Genomic DNA, 27097 nt, shown 5'->3' on the forward strand with positions numbered 1-27097 from the left:
CTGTCTCGGCGGAGCTGGCAGGGCACGAGAAACCTCCAGTGCAAGGGCGCCTTCGCCGCAGTTTTGCTACAGCTGCGCTCGCGCGGGCACGGAGGGAAAGACAAGGGGAAACGGATCAAGAGCTCGTTTACAGTAAGAATTTTCCAATACCCAAACTGTGGGAGGAATTTAAACTTTGATCGCGAGCATTAGCAGGTGGGAGGACACAGACGTTGATTCCATTACATAAACGGCGTTTTTATTTTATTTTTAATTTAAAGCTCCATTATTTTGTGGTCATCTCCGGGAGGGTACCTGAAGTTACACGTTAATATTTGTGCGCCAGAAAGCCTACTTTCATCTTGCCTTGTTCAAGAGGGTTTGAGGTGAAAGGCTGCACAGTGAAACAGGGTTTGCTAATGTTTTTCAAGAGTTCATTTTTACATAGCGTATTGGGGATTGTGGACTCTACGATCACACGAAGATAGCCCAACCGTGGACATATCGACGTCTTACATTTCCAGTTTGGTGGCAATTTCGCAATTTAGAAGACAAACAATTGTCTATATACACTGTGGATTTTATTTCATCTGGATAGTGGATTTTACAACCTTCGTCAGAATGGAAGTTGTGGGGATGTACCTGCTGCAGTTGCTCTTTGTAGGTGAGTAATATTTAGTTATTCTTAAATCAGTAAGGAGAAAGTAAGAAATCATTGGCCTCTTAGGACAACTCTGCATCGACGAATGAAATGTTGCGGGGTTTTTTTTGTACTGCGAGAATCCGCTAAAATGCATTAATGATGAGCAGGTTTTACTTGTACCTGCAGCTGTTCAGCGATTTATTTTTCCCGAAATGTTCTTAAACGGGACATTGGGGCTTGGAATCTTATAGACATTTCGGAGGAATCTGTTGTTAATTGTGTGGCTTTCTTTAAAATTGTTGTCTTGTTACTATTTAATTACTTTACTCGACTTAATGGGGATATTTAGGCAGTAGGTCACCTTTGTGCCGACAATAGCACACCTGTCCCCTTAACGAGCGGATCAGAATATAAACTTTGATGCACAGTGCAGTCATTTCATTTTTGCAGCATGTCACCAGAGTTGACGTATTTTATTATATCAATTGTCAGCTGTCAATGCAAATGACAGCGTACTCTGCGCAAGAGATACTCGTGGACTGCATCAGAAATGGAAAATAAGCAAAAGAGTTCTTAATTGTCATTTGTATTTGTGGCTGTTTGGTGTGAACCTTCACATATTCTACCCAGACACTAGATATGTAGATTGTATATAAAATCTTTAGAAACAGTGGTCGTTGGACAAGCAACCGATTGTTCATTAGTTGCAATCGCGATTAAAAATATAAACTACACCTCAATTTTAATTTCTTTTAAAATTCTGTGTGGAATCAATAATATTCCAAATAACTTACAAGTGTGTCCTGCAGAGTCGCGTCAGTGTTAGTTATTCATATAATTTATACTATTTATGCCAATTTTACGGCGTGTGTGTGTGTGTGTGTGTGTGTGTGTGTTGGGGGGGGGGGGGGGTGCCTGAGCACATTGTAAAAATCGTGTTATTTGCTGGCATTAAATATGTAGGGATATAGTGATGCAATTTCTGTGCAAATCGTCTGTTTTCTCTCTATATACGAATGAATCTGCTTCGCGGATGAGTCTGATTGGTCTCTTTTGTTAACTGGCATGTTTTGAACGCTGTTTAGTGTTTACATGCTTCTAATGATACGCTGGTTCAACGGGCGAGTAGCCTACAGTTGCTATTTGTGGTAAATGCACATTAACGGACATCGTTTCCGAAATTACCCCGTTATTGACAACTTCTTCATAATTTCCCCACAGTTTTTTCAATGATATTTTGGAATAATGTGACGAATTTAGCTTAGACAAGTTTTTGTCGTGGGGTTTCGAAGAATGAATAAATTAGCCTACGCATAGTTGTCTCTGTACCAGACGGCATTCTTCGCATGAGTAAGTTACACATGAATGCCTGTTAGGGCTGTGACGATAACCGCATCACCGCAATACCGCGGTCATGAGACGCCTACCGCGGGGTTGAGCTCATTAGCGCATCACGGCAATTATTTGTTTATTTTAGGGCTGTTAAAATTAACGCCTTAACGCTCGTTCGCAATTAATCTGGAAACTTTAACGGGTTAATGTTTGAATGCAAATTAATCATATTATCAAGTTTGACCGCAGCTTCCGTAATTCCAGCGTGGATATTTACCTGGCTGAATTACTGAAAGGCGTGGCAAAAGCAGATGTGCTGAACGGCAAATTTCGTTTTAACCCTTTCACATGCAATTTATTTGTCATGATATGTAGCGCGTGTATTACCTTATATGGTTCGTTATGTTTTCATTTGCGTTATTAAGTTTCTTATAGATTTCAGTTAGCATTTGTTATATTTTTAGAGTTAAATCACTGTTTACTCAAAGCTAAAATTAGCTAGAATTTCTCCAATCTAGTGTTCTAATCGCACCAGTTTAATCACACCGGTGTGACCGTACACGCGAAAGGGTTAAAACGAAATTTGCCGTTCAGCACATCTGCGTTTGCCACGTAAAATAAAAAGACCGTTCGATTTTTTTGCAGCACTTTATACAAGCAGTGATTGTAGTAGATAGCCTGCTTTAAGAAAAAATCATTACCGTCACAGCCCTAATGTCTGTATATGTTTATGTGCTTGAAAGGGCTTTATGTACGCAAGTGTTTCATGAGCTCATTAATAGAAAGTCAATGCAGAGATGGACGACCGGATTGACAAGTGTAAGGCAAATTGTGCTTTCAATTTATGATTCATTTCAGCAGCTTTTTCTACGGTTTCTTAAAAGCAGCAAGGAAAGAATTGGTTCAAATCGTCGGACGGGCTAAATGAAGAATGCTATCACTACCCAATAGGAAATCCTACATAGGCCTGCTATCTGCAACCTTAAACGCGTTCTTTTACGCCAAAGAAAGTGAAGTGTACGCAAAATTAAATCGCGGAACGGAGGGGTGTCTATCGGACTGCATGTGTCTTTACGTTTGAGGAACGAATTTTAGCAAAAAAGTGACATAACTCGAAAGCATGATCCCTGAAATACAAATTTTGGGTAGTACATCGACTGTTTCCTCCTTGCCCTGTCTCTCTTTAAAAGTTGCAACCGTCTTATTTTAACTAAAACAACGATTGTACGTTTCAAAGTATGTTTCACCTCAAATGAGATACAAATAATAGCCTACATTACGATATCCTGGTAAACGCAAGATTCGGAGGTTTTTACGAGCGACTTCAGTGGCTGACTGTCAGAGAGGAATGACCAGGATTCTGTTGTATGAAGGATTCAGAACGGTCTGAGTGTTGGTTTACAACCAGCCGTCCGGTTTTCCATGCTCGCTGGGGAAAGTCTGTTGAATTATCAACCAGCAGTATACAAGCACACCGATTGGGGTCAGACCGGACGGGTTACAGTTGGTTTGGGGTCGATATCTTGAAAACAATGGGAGGAAAAGCGGTACAGAATTAGGTGGAATAAGAAAAAGAAAAAAGAATAAAACTATCGGATAACAACAGTGCGCTTGCGAAGCTTCGCTTGGCATATCGAGGGGGCCAGTTCAGACAACAAGGGAAACTATAGGGAACTAGCAGAGGTGATTGCACGATATGACGATTGCTTAGCATTTGCAGTCTTCATCTGTGTTTACTGGCATGTCTAAAACCATCCAAAACGATTTGATTTCAGCAATAGCCACCTCAATGAAAAGCGAAATCAAGTAGGAATTAGATGCGGCTCTTCTCTAGGCAGATTGATGAAACCACAGACATAAGCTGTCATTCACAGTGCTCAGCCATCCTCAGATATGTAGACCATCAGGGAACTATTCAGGAATGTTTTCTGGGTTTTTTCGATGTGTGGAGTGGGCGAGATGCACAGTCGTTGTTCGAGTTTGTGCAGGCCGAGATGTCAGGGTACAGTTTCAAAACAACAGAATGCAGCAATTTACCACCTTTTAGGTATGTTTTTATTGGCAACTAGTTTGTTGTCATCTTCAAATTCATTTTTATGGTATATGGCAGGGGGGCCGATGGCTCATTGCAGATGTAGTAGGAAAAACTGTATTAGCATGAGCCCACCGCATAAATTGTATTAAGTGCACCATGTTGGCCTAGGGATCACTGTAGGCCAGATGTAATGGACGCAGAGAACTTGGGCCACTGCCAACTTAAAGTATGGAAGGGAGTCACCGGTTTTAAAAAATATGGCATGGCTTAGCGTGAAAATAATGGAAGAAAAGCCAGAGTGGCCGGAGACAAAATAAAGAATGGTTATGAGAGATACATAAATAATGGTGTAAAAGCTTGGTCAGACCGGAAAAGGGAAAAGAGGGAGGACCAAGGAAAGGGGGGTAAACAGGTGGACCCCACAGTGGGAAGGTCTAGGAAAAAGGTATATAAGAAAAGGTGGTTGAGGGGTATCCTCAGACCTGGGTCTCAAGGGTGAATGGACTGCTTTGATCCACGTGGACCAGCCCGGTTTACTGTATGTGATATTTTATCTATATGCAATAAACCTATTTACATCAGACTTTGAGGTATAATTTGTGTTAATATTGGAGATTGTTATTTTCATATTTAATATAGTAAATTGAGGGCACAAGATCGGAAAGGACCCTCAGGCCTGACCGATAAAGGCGGGGAGTGGTGAAGCCACCACACAGAGGGGGCGAGGACCTGTAGTGGGCCCTTATACAAAGCTATTATAGGCTGCATGGAGATGCAAGACAGATCCAAGGGGAAGCTTACAGAGACGGAAGGGCGGAACGGAGAAAAATGCAGATTACAATGAGGTGTGCTATTTCTTTTATGCTTATACACATAAAAATGCATAATATCAGATGATGATTACCTCTGGTGGCGCTGAATTATCCGTCTGGTTTTCGGGTGACAACATGAAAACACAGTCGGCACACTCACACTCTTAAATTTCTTTAAACTGGTGAAGTGTTTGGAGCACGCTCTTGTGTTGTCCGTAATCTGAGATGAGAGATGTATTATCAGTATTAGCATGTTAAATAGTTCACTTTTTATTTTGACAATCCAATGCCGACGGGTGTCCTTCTCTTTTGAGAAACGATAAAAAGACAGCTCTGGATTGCGTCTTTGCCAGTAGAGGTTATACATGTGGCGTCACAGTAGGCGGAGTCACTGTGGGTTACACCCACTGAGTGGCAACGTTGGTGTTGAAAGCTAAAGAAAAGAGAAGCAAATAGATCGCTGCAATTCGCAGAAACAAGTGGAATCCAGGCACCAAAACGTGTAGCATACAGCTTTCCAAATGAACGTTGTAATAAAATAAAAATATTTGTACAAACCTGTCCACATATAACTAGAATATCCATTAGTGTCCTCGTCACTTTAATTTCGCCAACAAATCCCTACTTGAAGTACGACCAAGCCTATCAAAAAAGCAAAACTAATATCCAAGGAATATGGTAGTTAGGCCGACGTTACGTTAAGCACTGTCCCCTCAGTTTTGCTTTTTTGTTAGTTGATCGCTGTTGGGAAAATTAAGCTACGAAACGCTTTTCTTGTAATGGGTGTCAATGGAGAGTTTAGCTTTTTTGATAGGAGATAGCGTTTATGACATATGAGATGTTAGACAAATTTGGTGATCATTGATCGCTGTTTTGAGACATTATGCCACGTTAAAAGTTTTAGAATGTCCCGGGTTTTGTATGCCTTCAGGCTTTGCTTTGTGTATTTCCCCGGCGCCAAAATGGGGTAGCCTACATATAGCCTAGGCCTAAATGTCAGGAAACCCGTCAGTGCATAACCTCTATTATAGGCTGTATGGAGATGCAAGACAGATCCAAGGGGAAGCTTACGGAGACGGAAGGGCGGAACGGAGAGCAATGCGGATTACAATGAGGTGTGCTATTTCAGCACACACGTCATTGCGTGAGACCATTTTGAAATACCGCAGCTCCGTCAGCAGTGACGGCGATGGAAAATAAAACAGCCGGCGATCGCCTAGTTCCTACTTTGGGACTCGAACAGAGGGCATAATTTTTCTGTTTGTACACTTACACAAGGATACTGGACAGCGAATAACGCTTTCTGTAACTATTGTGCCTCTGCTCATTGAAAATAAATATCGCAGCGAGAAACTTAGCTAGAGGTTGGTCGAAAACATTACGCCCTCAGTCTGACTTTTTATTATTTGCGGCAATCAAGACACACAGACAAACTTTATTCAAAATATTAAACTAAAACAAACAAAAATGCATGTTCAGATCAGGCACATTGGGCCCAAGGTGGGCCCTTTGTTACTGGGCAGAACCGCGGCCCCTACTTTTACAACCACCAGCCGCCACTGACGCAGATTTCAAGGACTGGACCCGAATATTCGACTATTCGGATATTCATTCATTGGGTAGGTTTTCGGTTTTCAATTTTGGGATTCGGATATTCATTTTCTTTTTTTGCTAAATGTAAGCTATCAATAAAGGCGAACTGCAAAATACATTTTGTACTATAGGCTATTTATACGTTTTAATTGCATTGTTAAAATGTGGAAATATATACCATCTCAGCTTGGGTGTCTGACACCCCTCTCACAGCAGTGAACGTCACGGTGATGGGAAAGTAGCTGGTGATCACCAAGCTCGTGCTTTGGGACTCACAAGGAGGGTCTAATTGTTTCGACCGACACTAGCTAAGATAAGCTGCTAGCTGCAGCGATGCCATGCTTCTCTCTGCTTCCAGTGGGGCGTGAGACCATTTGTAAATACCGCAGCTCCATAAGCAGTGACAGCGATGAGTGTATAGGATGGGTTAAATGCAGAGGACAAATTTCGTTGCAATGTAGGTGAGTACTGAGAAATGACAATAAAGAAATTAGAAATAAATATAAATCTTATAAATATAAATCTCAAATCTTAAATTTGTTGGGGCTAGTATGCTGTTTTTGCACTTCTGTTTCAAAGGGCTTTGTCAGGCGTTGTCTCTGTTTCGGAGCCTATTGTTATGAGAATTTACATAGATTTGTAATTTATCCATGATAAGAAAAATTGTCACAAACTGTTATTGTCACAAAAAATGCATAGATAGGACCTCGTTCAACCAAACGCCTTGGGATTACAAACATGCCTAAAACACACCAAAGCTTTTGGAAATTGTTTTTTATTAACAAATAACAATACAGCCATGCGTTGCTTAATGTCCACGATACATTCATTATTTGATTTGGATGTTGTGCGATACACAGTATATGGTAGGCCTATACTATGTACTGTGCCACTGTACGCCTGGCAGCCAAATCGCTTTATTTCCATGAGACAAGAAATACACGTGTTGCATCGGGTTTTTATCATAACCTTATAGGAGTATGGACATATATATGTGAACGGACGTCGTCCGAATGGACGTTAAGCAGCGCATGACTGTACAAACAACAATACTGTAGAATAACAGAATCCTTAAAAAAGTAATGCCTCTACTTAAACCAAAAGACATGTGTTGCAGCGCTATGCCATCCATCTCAGCCAAGAACAGAGAAATGTCTTGCTGAGTCCTTCCCGAATCATGCTCAGAACCCAACCAACCCCCCCCCCCCCCCCCCCCCCCCCCCCCCCCCACCCCCCCCCCCCCCCCCCCCCCCGGCTGAAGCTTTGAATATTCGCTGTTGATTACTACCGAAGCTCCAAAGCCCAAAAAATGGTATTCAGGACAGCCCTACCGATTTCGGTCCCTCATTTCGGGGCCACTTAAATGCCTGCCCTGTGCTGTTGATTGAAATATTTGCCCTCTGGTGCTCTGAAATGGACATTACAGTACTGCAATTGTTATTTAGTGTTAAATTATTGTAGTTGGGTTAGGCTTCATTTATTATGTGAATTTGTTATGTAAATTTGTCAAGTGTTTTGTATTTATTTATATTTATATATCAGTTAAGTGGCACTGAAATGAGGGACCGAAATCTGCATTGCAACTTGGTCCGGTAGATACCGGTCGTATAGGAACCCGTGCCTTATTGGTACCGGGTTTCGGTACCCAACCCTAAGTCAGACTAGTTAGTCTTTCAAGCTGTCACCACTGGGATGGTCTATTAATATACCAATTAAAACATTTCCACCTGTGGAATTAAGGTACTGTGATTTGAGAGGTGTTGTGGTTCCCCTGAGGAGGTGGCTTTGATCTTTCAAGCGATTCAAGCAGCCCTGATGTGCTTATTGACTTGGAGCCAGCGCTGAATACGCATCTGATCCAGCTTACATGTAGGGTTGGGTATTGTTTGGGTTTTTTCCGATACCGGTGCTAAAGCATTTATACCGGTGCATAAATGGTGCCTGAACCGATACTGAAAAAAAGAGCACAAAACGCGGTCGACGACATTAAAGACCAGTTTTTTTATTGCTAAGGCAAATTTGAATTTGAAATTGAACAATATATTAACCCTTTCGACATAATTTATTTTTATGCTATGTAGCATGCGTGTTAAGTTACATGGTTCATGTTTGCATTAGCGTTATTAAGCTTCTCATAGTTTTCAGTTAGTATTTGCTATATTTTTAAATGTTAAATCGCTGTTAAAATTTGCTATTGGAGAAATTCTAGCTTATTTTCAGCTTTGAGGAAACAGCGATTTAACTCTAAAAAATATAACAAATGCTAACTGAAAACTGTGAGAAGCTTAATAATGCTAATGAAAACACAACAAACCATGTAAGGTAACAAGCGCACTACATAGCATAAAAATAAGTTATGTGCGAAAGGGTTATTAAGGCACTAGGTTTCTTCCCATATTTTTTCCCCTTTAGTCATATCTGATGCAGGAGCACACCTCCAATGCTTCCGGGGGGAAAAACGCCACTCATATCTATTCAATGTTGATATCACAGTAACAGCACTATGCTGCTTCCATGTTGTAGACAGAAACACATGGCTACAAAAGATAAAGAGTGAAAACATTTGTGAAGTGTTTGTATTTATTTATATTTATATATTTCAGTATACTTTAAACTGTTAACAGTTGATATGGTATGTAATACATAGTAACACAGACCATGAAGCAATTATTGATGTTTTGTTGTGGTAAAGACAGTGGTATTAGGTGTCTGACAACCTTTCACAAATCTATACCTTTGTTTCAGGAATGTTGAAAAGGTGTCACTTTAAAGGACATACAGTAAAATATTTCATTAAGCTTTCATAAATGATTTGTAAAGCAAGATCTTAGCTTTGTAGATGTTGAAAAAGGTTTCACTTTAAAGGACATACAGTAGAATCCTACATTAAGCATCCATGACTGATTTATAAAGCAATACCTCAGCATTAGGACAATGAGATTGAAAAGGATGTCACTTTGCAGGTAAAGTACACCGTAAACAGTACATTAGTGACAGTAAACAGTACATTAATATGCTACTGCCTAATGTTTTAGGTATTGTTTTTTAAGGGAAGTTCAAAATCAGTCATAACTTTGGTTTTGCAGTGGAAAGCCATAAGATGGTAAAAAAAAGGATACATTGTGAGAAGATGCAGAGCCAAGAGTAGGTGGTAGTATTTAAAGGGCATTTGCATCACTAATTTCTCTAGCTAACAGAGTTGTATGGCACATTTTTAATATGAGAGATCTTTATCACCATAATAGCATGAGTCAAGGGTACCAATTTCCCTTGGGCTGATTTAGATAGTTTCACAATATCAAGCTCATGACACCAAGTGACATCATGTGTTATGCCACAGTTAGCCTAGCATCATAAATAAGCATGTTTTATGTCACCCTTTATAATATTTAGCCTTTAGCCAAGTGACAATCTTGGTTATGTCACATTTGGTATAACGTGTTGCATAAGAAGGTGTTATGTCTCTTCATGAAGTATGACATTTGCTTGTGTACGGTTTATGAAGGCATTATGTCGTGTTTATGAAGGCTTTACGTATGCTTCATAAAGATAAGCAACACTTCGTTTAAAGTGTGACCCTTTTTTTTTTACTTTGAACTGTAAACGTTCGAACTTTAATTTGAATTTGGAAAGAGCGTGCAAAGACAGAATTCTACCCTTTGGCACGTGTGTATTGGTTCTGGCGTATTAATTGTGGGGTGTAGTTAGATAAGATAATATAAGATAAGATAAGATAAGGCTTTATTGATGCCCAGACGGGGAAATTTGGTTCATTCATAAAACGATGAGTGTAACCTACTCCGCGTAGTAATTGCAGGGGATGTGGTTCGTTCACAAGATGTTATATTTGGTATCTCAGATAGTCAATAGGCTGCAATTCTTAGAAATGTTAGGCCTACTGTCCCTTTTTTGTTGTGACTCTCCAGTAGACACTTGTGCAGTGGTATAGTTTGCATTCTGTATTACATTGATTCATAATGTATTTATTATTTAGTTTTGGCTATGGAATCAAGGAGGAGACGATACAAAAGATATTTAGAGCCACAGAACTCTGCTTCAATTCCCCGAAATTCAAAGTGGAGATGACAGGAGCACTCAACAAAGGTAAGAACACGTGACATAAGACCCAAAGAAAAAAATATATAGAAGAATGGTTCAAATTTAGCTTGCATTTCCTGTTCTAAGTACATTCTTACACTGTTGTTATGGTCTATCCCCAATATGTTAACTGGTTGTAATCAGACCTCTCATCAACAGGTTCATGACTCTTTGAGCAATAATGAAGATTTGTGGCCTGATGAAGACCAAAGCCTTAATAATGCTGCCTCTATAGTAGGTTCTCTGACTGACTGTTTGCTTGCGTGACAGACTATCTTCTCTGAATTCCTCACTTACCACTGAGAGTGAACACCCCCCCCAACCTACCATAATATCATTATCAGAACCTATATATGTATTGCCTTTGCAATCAATTTCACTTTTGAAGCTCTGAAAAATAGCTAACTTTGCTATTTCTTCACACCAATGACACTTGCGAGCCCTCAACTGATTTTGCAGCTATGGTGGGTATTACACAAGGGTGTAATTCACTTACACCAAATTTATACTCTAAAAATGCTTCCCCAACATGTTATCCAGTTTTATGTTAATCCTGTTTAAATCATTCCTTTTCATATTTCTCCTCAACAGAGTCATGACGAAGACTCATGGCCTGATGAAGACCAGACCCTTCATGATGTTGCCTCTGAGGTAGGTTCTGTGACTGATTGTTGACATGCGTGACAGATTAACCAACCACATTCAATTTTGTTTCTGATGTCTTTTCTGAATTCTTGAACAGGCAGAGAGGGGAAGTCAACCCACTCTTACCATTTACATAATTTGAAGGCATAGCAGTTGTGCATATAAATATCTTAATAACATCAGCATAGTTCAATTTTATATCTTGGCTTAAATTTATTAAATTGAGTTTTTATTATGAAAAACAAGACCAGCGTTATTTTTTTTGATTATGTGGTAATATACCTTTTTAAATCAGACTTGCTACTTAAAAAACAATAGGGTTAAGCAGCTTTCATTGGAAACACGTCATTCTCCACAATGTGCATTTGATGCGAGAGGTAGAAATGTGCAATATTTGTCACCTAAGTTACCCAGTATTAATTTGATTATACTGCTATGGGAGGAACTGGACTGCAATGTCCGAAAATATTGTTCAAGCAGTGTGAATTACCTTTGTGTAGTAATACTTAAATTAATATAAAAATAGGAAAACAGTGCAACTGTTACACAGTATCATATACTGTAACTATCAACATCTCTGATTTTTATCTAGGCCAATGACAGTGGTAGTGGCAGTGACAGTGATGACTTCAACGCAATATACTCAAGAGTTGAAGAGGATACTTCAACTCAAGCAGCGGGACAGCAGGAAAGATCTGAATGCTGGAATGATCCTTTTCATATCTTTGGAAGCCTACCAAATTTGAACAAACCATTGTGTGATTTTGTTCATGTGACATAAGCTGAAGCTCTACTGCTGGTTCTTTCATTTGCTATGAGACATGGTCTTAGTGGAGTTGCGATTGTTGACCTTTTGCAGCTCATTAATGTGTTGTTTGGCATGGCTGTGCTTTTAAGTTCCAAACACTTATTCCAGAAAGTGTTTGGGAAATCTTGAGACCTGGTTAAATTCCATTTGTACTGCAGTTTTTGTAAGTCTTATATTGGCATGCAAGGCTCTAGTGACACGAGAGAGAGGTGGAATGCCCTCAGTGTCATAGTATGTGTAAAACACAGGATCTCAAGCAAAAAATTCTTCAGTAGTGTTCCCCTTGCTCCACAAATTCAGTGCATCCTTGAACGGCTAGATGGAACAGGTCTTTTAAAATACAAAACTAACAGAAGCATAAATGGAACAATTTCAGACATATTAGACGGTGAACTGTACAAACAGTTATCAGGTCCCGGAGCAATCCTGAGTAAGGAATATAACTTCTCTTACACATTCAGCAGTGATGGCAGCCCAGTTTTCAACTCCTCTGCATTTTCAATTTGGCCTATTCATGTGATGATAAATGAACTACCACCAAAAGAGAGAGGAAAATACATGGCTCTGGCTTGTCTGGGGTTTGGGAAGGGGCATCCTAAAATGAGTAGTTTCCTCCATCATTTTGTTGAGGATGCTAAAACCCTGGCAGAAAGTGGAGTTAGGAGTTAGTTACTAAGTCTAAACAAGCGGTCATTTCTAAATTAATAGGTTTATGTTGTGTAGTTGATTCGGTGGCAAGACATGCTATGCAAAACACAACACAATATAATGGTTACTTTGGATGCAGTTGGTGCTATCATCCTGGGAAACTGGTAGCAGGGCAAGTTAAATACCCTCTTTCTGAATCCGAGTACCCTGCCAGAACTGAAAGAGAAATGTTGAGGCACGTGGAGAAGGCTCTTCAAGACGGGGTCAGATGTAAGGGTGTCAAACGTCCATCTCCGCTTATAAATGTACCACATTTAAACATAGTCTGGGGTTTCACACCAGACTACATGCACTGTACTCTTCTTGGTGTAACAAAACAAATCGCAGAGCTCTGGTTTATTTCAGTAGGAATTTTTACATCAGTGACCCAAGCCACTTACAATTGATAGACTCAAGACTGCTTTCTATTCACCCACCTAGAAATATTTCACGGTTACCCAGATCAGTGAAAGAACGCAAATTCTGGAAAGCCTCTGAGTGGCATACTTGGTTGCTATTTTACTGTTTGCCCTGTTTGAATGGAATTCTGCCTTCAAAGTACATAAAACATTTTGCCAAATTAGTTCAAGCCATTTATCTCTTGCTAAAGTCCAACATTTTCCCAAAGGATATAAATGAAGCAGATGTTCTCTTACTTGAGTTTGTGTTTGGGGTTCAGGAGCTTTATAATGAGGAACAGATGACATCAAATGTGCACTTACTCCTTCACCTCGCAAAAAGTGTTAAGCTATGGTGGCCTCTTTGGGCCCATTCAGCTTTTATATTTGAGTCAGTAAATGGAGAGATTTTGAAACTTGTTAAGGGAACAAGAGGTGTATCAACTGAAATTGTTGATAAATTTGTGCTACGCAATACAATATCCATGTTTTCTGAAATTTACACAGTCCATCATGACATATTAAAATTCTGTCTCAACCTAACTTCTTACCCCCGATTACAAGTGGCTGAGGAGCATCATGGCACTACAGTTTTAGGAGAGGGCTATCCATATACACTCAACACTGAAGAGAGGGAGCTGTTTCAAAAGAGTGGTAGGACAATATCAACTGTGGTAGTGCATGACAGACTGGTCTACAACGGTTAAAGGCTTGACAGCATTGGCCACAAAAGGTGTATCAAAACAAACAACACAGCTGTACAGTTGTCTGAAGGAAAATTCGGTGAAATACTAAAGATTTACACATCTCCACATCATTCAGAGGTTATGCTCCTTGTTAAACTTTTCAATGTACATCAAAACAAAGCCACTGCAAGCACCCCACACGTGCATCAGTCGGTCAGAACATAAATGTTTTGCGCTCCCTACATTGTTGGCAAGTGTTTACTACTTGAGTTCAGCAACAAAATGTATATCTGTACATTTCCTAATAATCACGAAAAAGACTGATTGTTTCAATATCCAAGTAAATAGTGATCTATGTCCAAATAAACAAACAAAAACCTAGTGTGTGCTTCAGAGAGAGAGAGAGAGACAGGCAGACAGTTAAAAATATGTATTCAAATGCTGGAACGATTCAAATAAATGCTGCAATGTATTTAAATAAATAGATGTTAATGAATTGGCATCTGGATATCCTTCTTGTGTTTGTCTGGAGCCTTTGTGTGTCATTCTTGTTATGAATTACATATAAACAGTCCTAGGCCTATATATGTTCTACAAAAAAAAAAAAAGTTCTTAATACTTGTTGTTGAGTCAGTTATTTTTGTAAGAATTTTGATAGACTTTGAGTAGGCATCAATTAAGAATGTGTGGATGATGAAGGGTTAGTTTTCTACAAATCACAGGGGAAATAATATTGTTTAGATTTTGCAAGTTGTGCTACCAATGACATTTTATTGGGTTTGTTAGACCAGTTGAGACCAATTGTATCCAGTTGAAATAAATAGCAGACAACACCAGTTACATCCAATTGCTTTCAGCTGGGTGGAACTGGTGAAGCAGCCACTGCTCATACCTCTATTGGTTTCAGTGGGTTTTAAATGGTATCAACTGGTATTCTTAACTGGGTAAACTATTAGAATTTCAAAACCCAGTTGGATCCAGTTGAAACCAGTACAGACCATTTGTGACCAGTTCATTCCGATAGACTAGCTACTGGATTTTCAACTGGAATTTCCACTAGGGTGCACTATTGAAATATGCTACCAAATATGCTTTTATGGTGGTATAATTTTCTTCTAAGGTCATTTTTGACTATTTTTGTCATTTTAGATATTTTAAATATGATAAGTATAATATGTTGGTAGCATTTTCTGACAAGGTCCATTTGTTGCCTACTAAAATGGTACGCAACCTAGGGTAGGCGCCCTGCGGTAGGCTAGTATTTCAAGTTAGGATAACAAAGATCGATGGCTACAGATAGGACATTTCAACAAGGTAGGACAAAAAGACAGAACCCCCAAAAGATATGAAATGGTCCTACCGATCGTGACCAAGCCTTCTCTTTTTTTGGGGAGGGGGAATTGCAAATTGGCAAATACAGTTACTTTGACACAATTTAGTTATCTTACACTGACTTTACTAACGTTTGACTTACCAAATTGTGTTTCCTATCGATAACGTTACTGTTTCTATAACACGTCAAAATCATGTGAAAGTTTCTGCCTTCCGGTAGCATTTTTTTGACCAGATAGCAATAGTTTATAGACTATGCTATAAATTCCTGTGACCGGTAGCAAAATCTGATAAGGATGCAAAAAATGGCAGAACACCGGGACGAAAATAACACTTTTCAGATAAACGTCATTTTAAAAGATAACGTTACAGACAGAAACTAATTTTCATTGTGATCAACGACTCACGTGTGTGTTCTATCATATACCAGGTGCTATTTTGTACAAATGTGGAATGACTTCGGTATAATAATATAATAAATACAGTTGTTATTGTAGAGGGATGAAAGAAACAACTGTTACAATCGTCCCGACAATGACTCCAGACAGTTAAACCTGACTTGCTTCTAAACTGAGAAACTCTGACATGGCAAACTTCAGGATGTGTTAAAGTACTAATTAATCTGCCACGTGATCGTGACTATGACACAAGAAACAATAGGCACAACTTGTCATTCAAAAAAAATTCACTTGAGTGAATTTACTTTCTCTTATCGAAAACAGCTTCTGGGGTAAAACTCTGAGAAAGTATGATGTATCCACTCGATTTTTCGGGATTCTGGTAAGTGTTGCATGCTGTACATGCTGACATAGTCAGGCATATCAGACTTGTATGTGCTCGGAGAAAATCGCAGTGTTACTTTTGTCCCGTGTTACTTTCGCACTGGTTCTCCCCTACATGTTTCAGATAAGTCATGTTTGAGGTCCACGGATGATAGGCGAATCTTTGCATGCAGAGTTTGCATGTCACTTTCTTTGCCCGTTTTCCACCAACGCATTTCGAGGGCCGGTTCGGAGCCGGTGCCTAACCTTCAACCAGTTCTTCGCGTTTCGACAGCCAAAGAACCGGCCCTCGGCCAGGAAAACTGGTTCGAGAGCGGCACCAACTCTTTGCTAGAACAAATAACCGCTACGTCAGGGGCTGGGGGCGGGATTATCGTGACCAACTAAAACTTTGTAACCGCCATTTTTAAAAAAAAAAAAAACTAGAGCTAGTGTAGCGTCTAGCCTGCCTAAAAAGAAGAAGAAGAAAACCCAAAGTTTTATTTTTCAAACGTTTCGCCTTGTTGCCAGCCAGCTATGTATTCTAAAATGTGTAGCGAGCTACAAATTTCTCACATCAATGTTACGTTCGACGTTTGTATCATTGATGTGAGAAATTAGTAGCTATGCTTGCTTGGGTAATGTTAGCTGACCAACAGCTAGCTAGCCAGCTACCGTAACCTTGGTAACAGTAGCTAACATTAGCATGCTACTTTCTAACATTGCCATTGACTCACCTACCAATGTCACTTAACATTTGGCTTCACAAAAGGGTAAAATTAGTGTAGTAGACAATAAAAACAGTATGAAGTGTAGTTTTTTAAAGCACTGTTCTCTTGTTTTTATTGTTGTTGTTTGTTCCCGCTAAAACACTATGCTCGCGAAGCACCGCAGATTGTCTGAAATTTGTGCGCTATTGCGAAACCTACAGCATGAGATTGTTTAACAAGGATGGCAATTTGAATAATTGACAACTAATCCCAAAGCTTTCTCTTAAATGTGTCGCATTGTAGCTTTCTTGTGTTACAAAATTCATATTACAGAACGGGGCTAAATTTAGTTTAATCGATTTAAATTACTGAGAATAAACTTATGGGTTAGGTTGAATGCAATGAACAATAACGTTTGGAACAGACCTCACAAAAGCTGTGATGTGTCATGAGCATTTAACGTAATTTAAATCGATAAATGTCATCCTTGTTAATCTCACGTTGTAGCTTTCGCAAGCAGACAAACTACAGACAATCTGCGCTGTTTCGCGAGCATAATCATTTACTGTATTCTCGCGATTGGTGTCGACTATTCTGTGAATTATTTGTTTTATTGTTAATCAAGGAGGATAAAGGGGAACAGTTTGAAAGTAACGATAGATTTAAAGGTAGTGTTTGGACTTCCCCTGTTTCCAGCTCACTAGCCACCACTGCCAGTTTGGCGCTAGCGGGAAAACGGGGACGTATACAGTGACGTAATGACGTGGCTCTATGGTGGCTCTCTGCCCGTGGAAAAGCAAACTGGTTCTTAGAAGGTTTGCAAGTTGAAGCAATTCCGACCTGGCACTAGCACAAGCCCAGAACTATGGGGCGCCAAATGTTTTTTCGTGTACAGAATGCCTTCTGTGCTACGAAACGCATAAATTCATTACGAAACTATATACCACCGTAACGCCTTTTGTCCACGAAAAACTCAAACGCGTTAGCATTGTGTCCACGAAATATTGAGGAGAGCACGTACTTTCGTGCACAGAAAACAAAACGGATAATTCCTTTCGTGCACTGAATTGACCGTTGTGCTTTTCATTTTGTGGACAAAAGGCGGAATGCACTTCGCACTATGTGGACAAAAGAAACTCACTTTGTAGACGAAAGTAATTCTGTCCACGTAACAGATGTCCTAGGCCAGCACGAGCAGGCACGAGCAACGAACAACTGACAATGAAAACTTGGTCGACTAAGACTCTTCTCATCGACTAACGTTTGGTCGATTATTAGGGGGCAGCCCTAAAAACACAAAGCATGCCTGAGAAACAATGCTGCACTGATCTCTGAAAGTTTGGCCTCCTGCCCTCTCCCCAGTGGTGCTGTGATAAGCAACGAGACACACTCTCCCCTTATGAGCCCTTACTTAAACATTTATGACAGCTATATTAATCTTTATAGCAGCTGCCACTGCTCTGGCCTTTCTTCTCCAGTGTAGGTGAGAGTGACACTGCTTTTGGTGTCCTAAATCCCTTCATCTTCTCTTGTAAAGAAAGCAGGTTTTAAGGTACAATAGGTGTCATGTCATTTCACCATGTGTCACAAATACATTAATCACTCTTGCTGCAATTTCAAGTGTACACTGTATTTAGAATATATATTTTACAATAAACACTGCCTGCATAAAACATACATACATATATATATATATATATATATATATATATATATATATATGAATGTGACAGTAGTTGATATATTTTCTCATATTATATGTAATGTAATGCATTTTGAAATGTGGGCCTACTTATATTTTTTCTCATTTTGGATCTCACATTTCAGCATATACTGGTCTTCCTGAGAACGAGGCTGTTTTATGGCACTAATCACACACAAGGACCAATGATGTGAAAAACACAGGGAGTTACTGAGCCTGTTCAGTTCAGCCAGAACATACTGAGGGAGGGAAGTGGCCTCAGTCAGTACATTGAATAGTTCATAAAACATTGTTCTGTTTCCTCATTAGTCTCAAAGCAGTCAGCTTCTGACTATGGCTGGGTGATATAGCCTATAAATAATATTGCAATATTTTTAGGGCTATATCGCAACACACAATATATATCTTGACATTTTGAAATCTCCTCTAAAGCACTTCATAAATGCTCAATTTAACCCATACAATCACATGCATACAATCACACCAGTATGATTCTACTAGTCCCTGCAACATATGTCTGCATTAAAACATTCTTGTTTATATTCATTAGTGGTTTCTATTGGAACAATTTTAAACTTGCATGCAAAAATGGGGGAATCACAACCAAGTTAAATTTAACAAATCTGTATTTTGCTGCATATTTTGCAGATTGTTTGTTCAACATCTTCCTTGCGATACCAGGGCTCCACTAACCTTTCCCCTGGTAGCACTGGTGGTACCAGCTTTTTCAGTTGGTCGCACCAGCACATGATTTGGTCGCACCCTTTTTTTTGGTACGGCATGGTATTAATTAATGACCTTGCGTGCTGATGAATAGTTGTCGTAATTTGCATACCCTAGTTTTGTATTGATGTAAAGATTGGCAGTGACTCGAAACTTGAAATTTGCAAAATATTTTAATCTGAACATTAAGTTTCCTTCGTACCGCAACCACGGGTACTACAGTAGCCATTCGCCTTTTTCACCTGCGTCGTCATATTGATTTCAAAACGAGGCTACGGTGGGTAAATGAATCTAGTTAAGCCAGCTGGTGGACACTCGATACTACAAATCTACTTTCTACTCAGTTATTTAGCGTTACCAGAGCGTTTAAGGTTGGTCTTAGCTACCTACTTAGCTTCATTCATATTTCAACCGTGTTTAGCGATTTTTAAAAAGCTAGCCAGCTAGTTACCCAGCTGATTATGAGATGACTGTCAGATGCGAGAACGAGGTAGAGGTAGCTAGTAACTAGCTAGATAACAGTATCGAAACACGATTAACCTATGAATGGACAATATTTCAATACTAATTAACATCTCACTAACAAATGCAGCCTACACAAACTGTTAGCCAGCTGGTGGACACTTAATTAGCTAATATTTAATCCGTGTTTAGCGAGCTAAGAGAGCTAGCTAGGCAACATTACCCAGATGGCTGAGATCGTGGTAACGTTAGCTAGCTAAATAACAGTAGAAACACATGATTTACGTATGAATGGACAACATTTCACCAAGAATGACCATCAAACTAACACATACAGGGTACACAAACGGGGCAAGGTGTGCCTTTTTGCCTTTGGGGAATTTGTGTCTGTGAGAGGGAGACAGCCATAGAAGACAGCGAGAGTAGCAAAACGCCAAAGCGAGTCTCATGCCAGCGGCTTAAAAATATACGTGACAATTTGTACTCGATGTTCGCGATATAGTCATTTACTACTGTAGAGCTGCCCGTAGAGCTCTCACTCGAACACACCAACGACGGAAGTGCCCGAGTGGCGAAGGATGGCGTGCCGTCTTACCTTTGGCGGTTCGGGAACAGAATTTATTAAATATAACTGTTTTAATATATCTGACTCCAATTTTGTTATTATTAGCGTATTCCAATTTAGTGGTCGGATTTCTCAGATGCCTTTCTGCTAATCGCTAAGCTTCTATATGTGTAACGGATGGTATCTTGCTGCGTTGTGTATTAGGTGTTACTTGGGTTGGCGAGCGAGCGAGTTTCGAACCGAGGTTTTCACTGCTCGTTGCCACCCCCTTAAGGCCAGCGTCGTTGCCAGTTGAACTAAAAGCAGATTGTTCTTAGCCTGTTGGCAGCAACGCTACTTAACCAGGTCTCGGGGGAGTGACGTAGCAGCTGCAACTGCTCGGCTACCTGCTACCCGCTACCTAAGGCTTTACGCAGGACTCACACGAGCTAATCATTTCAGCTCTGCTACATATGCAACCGAGGGACTGTACCCTCTGGTCTCGCGTAGTATTGCTCTATACGGGTTGCAGTCTCTCATGGAGATGTATACATGCCTGTGGCCTGAGCTCGACCTGAAATGACACTAGTTGTATAGGCGAGGGACCACGGAGTATACCAATAGCATAATGATTCTATGAGCATGTAAATAGCGGTTCTCTTACCGTATAGTGATCAGCTGCAGCAAGTAAGACGGACGATGAGCATCGAGTTACGATAAATGAATTTATTGTTACAATGTATGGTTGTCCAAAATCCAAAATACAATGTATGGGCGGCAGTGTAGCATAGTGGTTAAGGAACAGGACTTGTAACCGAAAGGTTGCAGGTTCGATCCCCGCTGGGACACTGCTGCTGTACCCTTGGGCAAGGTACTTAACCCACAATTGCCTCAGTAAATATCCAGCTGTATAAATGGATAACATTGTAAAGAACTGTAACCTATGTAAGTCGCTTTGGATAAAAGCGTCTGCTAAATGAATAAATGTAAATGTAAAATAACAAACAGTAGATAATGCGATAGAAATAACAGAGTACAATGGAGAGGCAAAGAATAATGCTTTACGCAAAAGTGCGCAGGAGGTCGTGCTAAAGACTTTGACGGTTTCCCCCTTATATACCTCAACATAGGGTATCTGGACTTCTATATACACCATTGACATGCACGTGAAATTGGCTTTCAAATGACACCAAACATGATTATGTTGCACCTGAGGATGACCATATTCCATACTTTTGCAAGAGATGAACAGGGTCCTGAGCATGGCTGTGCTGTAGGTTGCCTGGCAGCCGACAGTGTCCAGAGTCCAGGACACAGCTGTCCTTAGCGTGACCTGCTGACCAGAGACTAGCGACAAGGGTTGGCCTGCCGCTACCCCCTGGTTGGGTTGCTTATTTGTCACGGAGGGTAACTGAGGTATCCAGATAACTATTGCACCCTCCTGACCTCCTGCAAGCCCAGAGGTAAACACTTGCATTCCTTGGGGGGGGTTTGCAGGAGATGTGGTCTTGTAACTTGCCCTACACTATATCCAACGTAGAACAAGCCGTGATACATCGAATATATTCAATATATCGCCCACCCCTACTTCTGACATGATGGCATTGTCTCCCACTGTGTTTTCCCGCCCTTACTCCCTCTTTTGCATTTCATATAGCTTGTTCAGTAAAACATCACTAGGCTGAAATGCCTTTTCTGGAGGTGTAGTGCTGTGTCAGGAAAAGCCCAGTGTGGTTTGGTTTTAGCATCCAGCGAAGGCCTTCCATGGTTTGGTTTGAGCCTCCACTGAAAGCCCTTGCATGGTTTGAACCCAGCCTCCAGGGTAAGCCCTGCATGGTTTGGTTTGAGCCTCTCTGAAAAGCCCTGCATGGTTTGGTTTGAGCCTCTCTGAAAAGTCCTGTGTGGTTTGAACCCAACCTCAAGGAAAAGCCCTGTGTGGTTTGGTTTGAGCCTCTCTGAAAAGCCCTGTGTGGTTTGAACCCAACCTCAAGGAAAAGCCCTGCGTGGTTTGGTTTGAGCCTCTTCTGGAAGCCCTGTGTAGTTTGGACCTGGCCTCCAAGGAAAGCCCTGCATGGCTTGGTTTCAGCCTCCAGGGAAAGCCCTGCATGATTTGTTTACTTTCTGATTTTTACCTCATTATACATGACAGGAGACAGCTAGAGACTGTTTTTGTGCCCTACACATAGTACATTTCACTGCAGTGCATTTTGGGAAATCCACAAAATGTTTGTGAGTACAGCTGGGATGCAAGGTGAACAACTTACTTTTATTGGGTTCTGTGTCATTTTGTTAAGTGGGCAGAGACTGACATTTGAAGATGGTGTCGGTGGTCAACATGGTTTGGGCTGATTAGGTACACCTTTTTGTAAGCTGTCCTCACGGTAAATCTCATTCAGAATAACAGAACTCTGGCTTCACAGCATAACTTGGAAGATGGAAACCTTTTGACAAGGTTGTGCATGGTTGGAATAATGGATACTATTAATTATAGATAAAATAGAAGACTGTTCACTTTCCTTCAGAATATTGGAATTGGCAATGATATAGGAATACATTGGTGAAAACCAAGAGTATGAAATATTCAAAGCCTTATTTAAGTGCAAAGAATTTCATGTCTCAAATTGAACCAAGTGTTCCTCAAACTTTTGCAGTCCAAAGAGTCTGTTTCATGCACATTCACCGATCTCTATCTAATGTGGATGGTTCATCTCATGGTTTGAGCAGCTCTTAGGCAATATGCTGTCCAGCCCAACTAGGGGGATCAGGGGGTCTGTGAGGCCTTTAAGTGCTTCAGAATTCATGTGATGCTTTAACACAAAACAAGACTAGCAGTTCACAACTGTCTTTTAGCAAATGGAGTTTAATTGTTTTCTCAGGGACATATTTATGATCTTGTATCAACAACCTTGAATGGTGGTGTGGCATTATGGGATAGCTATGCTTTAACATAAAGCAGGCAGTTTGAGCTGCACTGCTGCTGATGTCCACAGTGTGGGGGCAGCTCTTTTTTGATTACTTATTTTTTGTACACAGGCAGATTGTCAGCCCATCCATGTACAAGTATACAGTAGGGTTGAAATAATATTTCCCTGGGATCCATGGTGCTACATTTAGACAGTGCAAGACAAAGATGTCATGGCTCAGGCAGGGACTCAGGTGCAGACAGGGTAGCAGGATGCACAAAGGATGTTTATTAACTCCAAAACGGTATCCAAAAAACGAGGTCAAAACAGGCAAAGTCAAAACCAGGAAAGCTTGGGGAACAATACCAAAAAACAGATCCAAAAACATGGTCGAGAGAAACAGGCAAGATCGTCGAAACAGGCTGACTGGCAGGCAGGACAGGAAAAACGGCTTGTAGCGAAACAGATAACTAAGACGAACTAGCAATGGTACAAGAAACAAGCAGAGAAGATATAGGGCAAAGCTTATGAGGAGATGGGATGCAGGTGGAGACAATCAGGTGGGTGGAGACAGGGCGGAGAGCAGGGCAGGGCTGGAACACAGGGAAAAACAGTAAACAAGAGCACATGGACAGGGAAAACAAAAACAAACCAGCTAAGAAGCCACCATACTGACAAAAGAGAACATAAAGTGCAGTGGGAACAGTGCAAAAAGGCAATAAGGCAGTATAAAGACAATAAAAGTCAATAAATAACAAGACAATAAATAGACAAAATGTGCAAGTGACAGACAGAAGCGTGCAAGTAACAGTTGCAATTCTAACAATTTCACATTTTGTAAAGTGGCTGTGTGCATTTGCATTTTTCAGAGTGTTCAGTCCAGAGGAGTGGATGGGGGCATGCCATGCCTTGGGGTGAGGGTCAGTTCTTGTTCAGGCACAGAGAGGAGGAGGGGGCAGTAGGGAGTTGAGGAACCTGACTGCCTGAGGGAAGAACTGTTGCAGTGTCTGGCAGTGACGGTACGGATGCTTCGGTACCTTCTGCCGGCAGGGGGGTGAACAGTCCATGGAAGGGGTGGGAGGGGTCTGTGGCAATATTTGCTGCACGGCAGATGCAGTTTTTATAAAAGAGTTCATTGATGGTTGAGAGAGAGAGATCCTGGTGACTCTGTCCTCTCTATCCACTGTAGGGACTTGCAGTCAGTGACATTGTAATTCCCCAACCAGACGGTGATGCAGCTGCAGAAGATGCTCTCTATGGTCCCTCAGTAGAAGGTGGTGTGGGTGGGAGGAGGGAGGCTGGCTTTCTTCAGCCTGGTTAATCACACTGGGGATTTTTTCCATCTATGGTGTTCAAGGATCTGTAATCTATAACTCACATCCTTGTTGACATTCCATGCTGTGACCCTACAGAAAGGCGTCCACCAGGGTTCCTTCCTGATGATCATTGATCACGTCTGCATTTGTTCAGCTGACAACTCCCTGAGGGAAGCAGGTTCCACCAGACAGCCACAGGATTCAGCATTTCCTTACAACTGATGACTTAATTACTTTATTGGAGGCAGTTGGCCTCAATACTGTTGGAGGTTGGCCTTGCAGGTTTACTGTATGCTGTATTGCAGTCCACTTAAATTTCAGTCAACTTTAAATTTCACCCATGAGTGCCACTATGAATTACATTTTGTGCAACTTTGAGTCAACCTGAATTCCTGAAATGGCCATTGTTTTGTGTTTGCTGTCGTGGAAAGAAAGAAGTGATAGGCCACAGCTCCTTTCAACAGGCTTGAAACTTGGTCCAAAACACTCCTTTCCTTAACTTTCGGTCCCTCTAGCCAGAAATACAGGGTTATACCAGGGTGGGCATGGGCAGTAGGACCATCATGCAGTTCGGCAGGAAGGGAAGCTGGTGGAGGCAGGAAGGGTGGGTCAGGTACGCAGTGTTGGGCAGTAGTGTTGCTACAAGTAGCGGCGTTGCTAGTTTAACTACATTTCTCAGTAGCGTGGTGGTAATGTCGCTGTTTTCTGAATAAAATAGCTTTACAGTAGTGAAGCTCTTTTATTGATCAAGTAGTGCGGTCGCGTCCACACAAGCTACATTTTCCCTAGCATTTCTGAAGCTCAAGCACAGCAGATCTTTCGAGAACCCTCTTTGGATCTTTCTGCTGCGGTCTGAAATAAAACAAGGACCAGTACGTGACACCACCGCCATACACAGACGTAGCTGCAGAAGCACAGAAGCACTTCCATATGACATCACGTGACATCACGTACTAATCCTTGGGATGATGCCTACAACAGGGGAGTAAGGGAATATAGACATTAGGGATGGTAAGATTCACCGATTCGTATCGGTGCACCGGCATAAAAGTTCACGATGCAATTGCCCCGATTAAAAAAGTGTGCACCCGATACAATTTGGGATGAACTCGGGATGCATCGTTTCTAACATCTAACATGTGTTCTCCCCATCTGTCATTGTGGCCCATGTGCTTTTGTTAATTGTTTTCCCTTGTGTTCCAGCCCTGCCCCGCTCGCCTCCATGTCTCCGCCCACCTGCCTGCGCACCTGCTTCCCATCACCTCATCAGCCCAGCCCTATATCTACCCTGCTTGTCTCTGTCTTGCTGCCAGTTCATTTAAGTGTGTGTGTACCTCTCTTGGTTTCTGCCTGATTGCTGTTCCCTGTATTGACCCTGCCTGGGCTTTGACCTTGCTCCTGCCTGCTACCCGCTGCCCTGCCTTGTTCACCTGATCTACCTGACTACCTGGTTTGACCCTGCCTGTTCCCATCTTTGATTCCTGACTGCGTTCGGACTGCCCGCCTGGTCTCTACCCTGCCTGTTTTGTCATTACGATTCTGCCCTGCGTCCTTAATAAAGCCGCTTGGAATCTGGAGCTCTTGTAGTCCTTTCCTGTGCCCTGACATCTTTGCATTGGTAAAATCCGATTTATTTATATATAATTATTAGTAGAGGCCCTATGCCTTTTATTATTTAGAAATGTGACTAATAATTTTATATTTAGATTAATTCCTCCTCTCTAAACTGTTTCTCAAGCGCGCTCTCTCATCTCCCCTGCTATCAGTGGCCAAATCTCGTCAAGTCTATTGGCCAAGTTTCGCGCGAGTTGGAGGCATGTCTGGGTGAGTCACAGATTATCATAGAGGAGAGAGTCACCGAATTGCTACAAATCAAATGTTTGGTGACACTTCGGATTTTTCAAGACAGACGGACAATTTGGCAAGATGCATGCAATTTGCAAAATAAAGTAGGCTACACAGGCAGCATGACTAACTCAAGTATTCACCTGAAGCTACAGTAACAAATATGTTGGAATTTACTGTTTCCTTAAGAAGAACCAAAGAAATAAAATAAAACTATATGTACCGTATTGAATTGCATAGCATCACATTCTTTTGCATTGCATCATATCGCGTTGAATCGCATTGTGTTGAATCAAATTGTGTTGAATCAAATTGTGTGGAATCGCACTACATCGAAATAGGGGTGAATCATATCGTGTCGCATTAGTAGTTGCCTCATATGTATCTTTAATGTATCGGATCGTTGGCAATGCATGGAGATGTGTATCGCATCGGCCTCAGTGATGGAGATGCACATCCCTATTTTACGCATGGCACTAAATTACTTTTACTCTGGTAAAGCATGATGAGTAAGGGGGGCCCCCCACACAAGGAGTAGCCTAGGGGCCCATGACCACCTTAATCCGCCACTGGCTATTGTGGTTGAAATTAGTACTTCTTGTTTTTCACTGGCTCAGTTGGTCTCTCCCTACCTGCACACGCACACTGAGGATGAAACGCGTGAAAAAATCCATTTAGCAGTTACCGTGTTCCAAAGATGAAGCGGTCTATAACTGGTTATTTTAACCCAGCTAACCTGGGTTAAGAACCTTATTTTATGCTATGTAGCGCACATTACGTTACATGGTTCGTTATGTTTTCATTAGCGTTAAGTTTCTCATAGTTTTCACCGCCGCATTTGCTATATTTTTTAATGTTAAATAGCTGTTTCCTCAAAGCTAGAATAAGCTAGAATTTTTCCAATCTCCTGTTCTAATCGCACCGGTTTTAGCATATGCACTAAACGGCTAATCACACCGATGTGACCGTAGGCGCGAAAGGGTTAAAAAACAAAATGAGGAGAGAGGAGGAGGCTGGTGGAGAGGGCGAAGCCAACGAGAGGTCCCGACTCAGACATGACTGATGATGAGAGTGCAGGTGCAG

The 27097-nt window shown here is 41.1% G+C and overlaps 1 protein-coding gene across 1 annotated transcript in view; it reads left to right on the forward strand.

Moving 5' to 3' along the window:
• The first annotated feature begins 589 nt into the window (after positions 1-589).
• The window catches only part of LOC118793055 (GDNF family receptor alpha-4-like), a 190168-nt gene continuing 163660 nt past the window's right edge, over positions 590-27097 (forward strand). Inside the window, exon 1 of the mRNA XM_036550998.1 lies at positions 590-643. Coding sequence (XP_036406891.1) covers positions 601-643 — 43 coding nt within the window. The 5' untranslated portion in view covers positions 590-600. The remainder of the gene's footprint in view (positions 644-27097) is intronic.

This window comes from Megalops cyprinoides, chromosome 18 (genome assembly GCF_013368585.1).
Source record: "Megalops cyprinoides isolate fMegCyp1 chromosome 18, fMegCyp1.pri, whole genome shotgun sequence".
Lineage (NCBI taxonomy): Eukaryota > Metazoa > Chordata > Actinopteri > Elopiformes > Megalopidae > Megalops > Megalops cyprinoides.